Source organism: Fulmarus glacialis, unplaced genomic scaffold (genome assembly GCF_000690835.1).
Source record: "Fulmarus glacialis isolate BGI_N327 unplaced genomic scaffold, ASM69083v1 scaffold35937, whole genome shotgun sequence".
NCBI classification, from domain to species: domain Eukaryota; kingdom Metazoa; phylum Chordata; class Aves; order Procellariiformes; family Procellariidae; genus Fulmarus; species Fulmarus glacialis.
In genome coordinates, this window is record NW_009225709.1 from 344 (window position 1) to 5,572 (window position 5,229).

General features: G+C 53.1%; 1 protein-coding gene across 1 annotated transcript in view; it reads right to left on the reverse strand.

The window, feature by feature from the left end:
- Positions 1 to 1,903: 1,903 nt before the first annotated feature.
- CENPO (centromere protein O) overlaps positions 1,904 to 5,229 on the reverse strand; it is a 4,714-nt gene continuing 1,388 nt past the window's right edge. Inside the window, exons 4-6 of the mRNA XM_009582565.1 lie at positions 4,313 to 4,572; positions 3,672 to 3,843; positions 1,904 to 2,028 (exon numbers count right to left, since the gene is read on the reverse strand). Of these exons, the coding sequence (XP_009580860.1) occupies positions 1,904 to 2,028; positions 3,672 to 3,843; positions 4,313 to 4,572 (557 nt within the window). The remainder of the gene's footprint in view (positions 2,029 to 3,671; positions 3,844 to 4,312; positions 4,573 to 5,229) is intronic.

The following is a 5,229-nucleotide window of genomic DNA, read 5'->3' on the forward strand; positions in this document are numbered from 1 at the left end:
GGGGATGTTTGTTTTGGAGGGGTGAGCACCTCCCATCGGTGGCATTCGCTCCTCTCCCTCGTTGGGGCTCAGCCGAGTACCCAACCACTGGGAACGGTGATACAAACGATACAGGAGTTTAATCTCCACCCCGTCAGGCAGAAGGAAATAAAAAACCACATCCACCACCCATGCTGCTCCGTCCCTGCGTTCACAGGGCCTGGCTGCGGGTGCAAGCAGCACCCACGGGGACTCGGAGCGATGCTGGAGAGGGGGAGAAACCTGCATCCGCGCCCGCCCTGCCAGACGCAGCCCTCTGGGGGTGTTTGTACCCTGGGAGAGAAGCCCAGAGGTGTGACGGGTCTCCTGGCCTGGACCTGCCTCCCTCTGTCCCACACAAACAGGGGATTGGGTCCAAGACCTGGGTTAAGCCTGGCTTTGCCGCAGCTGCCCCAGTGACAAGCCGGAGCACTTTAGCCTAGCAGCTTAAGTGCCCAGTTCCCACAGATTTCCCCCAAAAGCCTGGCCCAGACCTTCACCCCACAGCAAGGTCAGGCTCTGCCTCCCCGCGGGAGGTGTGCAAGGTTAGGGCAGGGACTTACACGGAAGTCTGTCCCCTGCAAACTCACGGCGGCCCTCAGGCACAGGCGAGGCACCCAGCAGCGCTTTTTCCACTTTCCAAACGTTTTTCACAGAAGAAAACGCAACCACAGAATTAAAAGTGACGTGGGACAATGAAAATGCCTTTCGATGGTGCACAAGCTGGCATCATTCAAAAGCCCAGGCCTCTCCAAACAGGAGCCTCCCCCCGCAAGCACCCCACGAGCTGTCGGCTCTTCTAAAGCGGCTTCAGCTGGTCGGTGTCAGCCTGGTCAGCCTTCCTCCGTGAGAAGCTCTGAATATTAGGGGCAGGAATCTCTACCTGGAGCTACGAGACTCGAAAGCTGGAGGTTACATTTAAACAGGTTGTCCAGTTCAATCTGGAAAAGGAGGTTTAATAATCAAATAAAAAATAAAAAAAAAAAATTATAAAGTGCTTTCCCTGTGCCTTATCACACATGGGACTGGCATAAAAATGAGACAGGAGAAAATACTGTCATTTAAACCACATTATATATATTGTCATTTAAACCCCATTTTATTCTACTAAACCACATTAAAAGGCTAAAGGAAATCAACAGAAGATTTTTTTAAACACCACAATTTCAGTAACGTAGAACTTTCATTAACAAGTTTTTAAAGTATTGTTACAAAACAGCAAGTTTTTAAAGATCTGATCCAGCCTTGAAGCACAACGACGGGACACCAGCAAAGCTGCCCCACGCCAGAAGGGGAGGAAACAGCACACGTAAAGCCACTGCCGGTGTGAAATTTTCTGGAAAGTTCAGTGTTCGTGCTCGGCGGGGGTTAAGACAGCCCGCAGGAGGGCACGGGCTGCTGCTGGCCATAACGAAACCCCACCTCTGTCCCTCAACCCCTTCCAGCTTCTAACATGACATCCTTTCCTGGCTGTAGTAAGGAGGGCACAGATTACTTCGCTTGCTCCCCTCTTTTTGAGGTACGCTGGATAAGTGCACGGTGCTGATCCATCGGGCATTGCCCCCAAAGCACCACGATCTTGAACTTTTAATATAGTTTTTCATTCCAACCGCGAGACGTTTCCTGCAACTGTGGAGTTCCGCGGCACCAACCGCAGAGATCAGCGCTGGAACAAGCAAGAAGCACAGCGCGAAGCACAGCGCTGAGGAAAGATTACCTGCAACAACAGACACCCCAAAGCCTCGAGATTCAAACTGGGCCAGTCGCTCCTCGGGGGGTTCCCAGCAGCAGCGCTGCAGTCCACGGAAAACATTTGCATTTCGAGATCGCTCCCCGCAGGCGGGGGAGCTCGGGGAGGAGCGTTACTGAGGAGAGCCGGGGTGGCTTACGGAGCTCCATCGCCGCTTTCTTCAGCGCTGCTGAAGGAGCGGAAGGCTTTGTGCAGGGCCCCGCGGCGAAACAAGTCCGAGTGAGCCGCTGCCGTCTCTGCTAGTGATGCGGGAGCGTCCGCTGGCAGACAGAAGCGGACGGATCAGTGGGGAAAGGAACACCATGTTGCCAGCATAAAACTATTCGCTTCTCATTCTTCCCTTGTCCCCAGAGAGTTTTGCACTCTCCCTCGCCATACAGTTTTTCTTCTCGTAACCCTTCTCTCTCCTTCTTAACCCTTCGCGTCCTGCAGCTCCCCCATGGGATTTGACAGCTGCAGAAAGCGCAAGCGCCTTAAGAAACACCCACTGCTGACCGTAACGTGGGAGCCTCAGCCACCTGGTTGCTCCCTCAGCTCAGAAGGCATTGAAATTTGTGAGCAAAGGCAGAACTTCACCTATTAAAAGGATGGCTACTGCAAGGAAAGGAGAGGGGGAACTGTTGATACAGTACACGACCCCTCCTCCAGCCTAACTGCAGGCCAAGGAGCTCGCAGAAGCAGGCCCGAGACCGTGACTGATGGCAGAGAGAAGAGAATATTAGTCCCAGCTGCTCTGCCCAGAGCTCCATCTAGCTGCACGCTGGTCCACGCGCTCCGCAGCCCGGCCAGCCAGCCGTGAGTGGGACACGGCGTGGCTGGAAACATAGGGAGACAGACGGGCAAATGATTCCTCAGCCCAGTTTGGCATTTGTAGTAACCGGTAGCGCAGATCCAGGATTAAGCCGCGCCACGGCGTTAGGGCTGCACCAGCCACTCAGCGCTGCGGTCAGTCTTTGCCGTACCGGGAGGAGGGAGCATTGCTGATACAGAAGAGGGGGAGCAGGTGACGTCAGGAAAAGATTTTCAGGCAGAGATCTTTGTTAGGAGTATTCAGACCTCCGTTATGAGTATTTCGCAGTATCCCTGACCCTTTCAAAGGGGTCATAGCCCTCGCTCCTGCCTCTCTTCTCTCTGCCGATGCACTGCAGCACATGCCAGCGCACCTACGAGTGCAGCAGGGGCAGTTAGGGCCTGGCTGCACAATGTGAGACATCCCAACACCAGGCCTCAATTAGTCATTTATCTGATTGCATTGAGAGAGAGAAATTCCTGGCGCTGAAAAGATCCTGTCTTATTTACCTACAAGTAACTCCCACGCTCCGAAAGATCACGGGGCTGGGTGCCAGGTTTTCAAGGATCAGAAACGAGTCCGAGGCCGTAAGTCGACTGGAACAAACTACCACTGCCATTGAGGCTGGCAGCGTCCCAGTTTCTGGCTGCACTTGCTCACCAGGCTCTCCCACATGTGCAGAGTGCGCTAGCACAGGCTGGGCTCTATCCGTGAGACTTGTGAGAACAGCATCCTGATCCTGCTGGGACCATACCGGAGCCTGCACTCCGAGTAATCGCAAACTGGGAACCAGCAGCCCGTCCGTCTGACGTGATCCAAGCTCGCGCTCACACCTTTCTTTTCTCAGCCCCATATTTCCCTCCCTCCAGCCACCCCATCTTGCCAGTATTGCAAGAGATCCGTGCTCTTGTGCTAGGGATGAATTACAACTGCTTCAAGACCCAGCACCGATTGCACACAACCTCTTCTATAATTTTTTCTCCCTCAGAAATAAGACAGCTTGCTCCCTTTAGTCCCCAAACTCAACTAGAAAGAAACCCCATCTGTCTGCAGAACCACAGTACAGCCTGCTCACCCCACACCCCCAGACAGACCCCTGCACCGTCCACTTACGTGTGCAGGAAACGATGACTTCAGTGGGGAGGCTGCGACAGAGATCTCCATAAAGCAGCCTCGCGTTGAACGGAAAGGTCTTGCTTTTACTTGACACTTTGTAATTGAAGACCAGCAAGTTACACAAGGAGTTCCTCTGCAAGGTTCCTTCTATCTGGTCTGAAAAGTGTTCCTAGAGGGACGAAGACAAGTTCTGAAACATGAAGCTAGGAAGGGAGTCCATTAGCGTGGGGCTGGAAGCTCGCCGAGTGCAGTGCCCCCACCCTCCGTACCAGCCTGGCATGCCCGTACGCTGTACATCGAGCAACCCTCACTTGGGAAAGACTTAAATAAACCAATGCTCGTGCACACCCTTAAGCCATGTCCTCCAGCGGCTTTTTACAAGATCACAGCTATTTCAGCTTAGGGACCTCCGGAGTTTGGCAGTAAATTTTAAATGAGCCACCAGACAACATCCAAGTACGTGACAATCGATGAAACGGGTAAACGAGTTCATAGTTGCACGAGAAGTTCTAAAAACCAGAACTGGGCTCCGCATAAAGAGAAGTGCCAAGATTCCCCCCAGCACTTCAGAGACTCGTAACACTTGGTACATCAAAGGGAAAAGGACGGGTGAACAGCATTGCTGCGGCCACTGATACCTGTAACTGGTCTGCCTGGTACCTCCTCCCCACGTAAGCGTTCAGGTGGTCGGACAGGACAGACAAGAAGCGCCTGATGTCCGTCTGCAAGTACTTCTTGGCGATCTGCTCCAGGGGGATGAAGATGGGGACGGAGTGGCGGTGAATCTGCACTTCTGCCTTGGCGAGCAGGTCCAGGTAGTAGGAATCCAAGTAGGTGCCCTCGTAAGCCGTGCTGATGCAGAAACACACTCCCCGCTTGGTCAGCTTCCCAGCGATCCCTTGGGTCCAGAGGGAGGGTTTACTCAGCAAACCGCAAGGCAGCTTTGCTGGGGCAACACAGACTGCAAGAGGGGCTGCGTCCTCGTACTACGCTAGCTCAGGGAGCTCCCTCAGAGGATTAAAGACTCGCAAGAGTTTAGGGACATAAAACACAGCAATTTTTTAATAAGGGGCCTCTAACGAATTCAAGCAGCTTAAATTCCCCACAACTGAGTTATGCTGCCGCTTCCAAACACGGTTCTAGCTCCAGCGCGACAGGGAGGACAGGCTGGGTGGAGGAAGGCAACGCTCCACTGCCCCAAGGAGAGCGGCAGGAGTGCTCATGGCGGGGCTCAGCACGCTTGCATCAAGGCAGGACTCACATCCTCACACTGTCCGGAACACAGAGCAAAGGCGACTCTCGTTGGAAACCAAAAAAATTAAAATACAAAGCTCAGGAGCAGATGAAAAGAGAGTGCTGACCTCACATGCTTGCTTGGAAGACCCAGACCCGCTGGATATTTAACTGCCTAATTCCCAAAGATTTCATTCATAAGGTAGATACGCGTTTTCCAGACTTTAGTTTAAATGATACAGTTCAGTAAATTATAGCTCCTGGAACATCCCAGAGGCCTCCTGTGAAAGGCAGGTGATTACAAGGTTACCGCTCCTCTCGC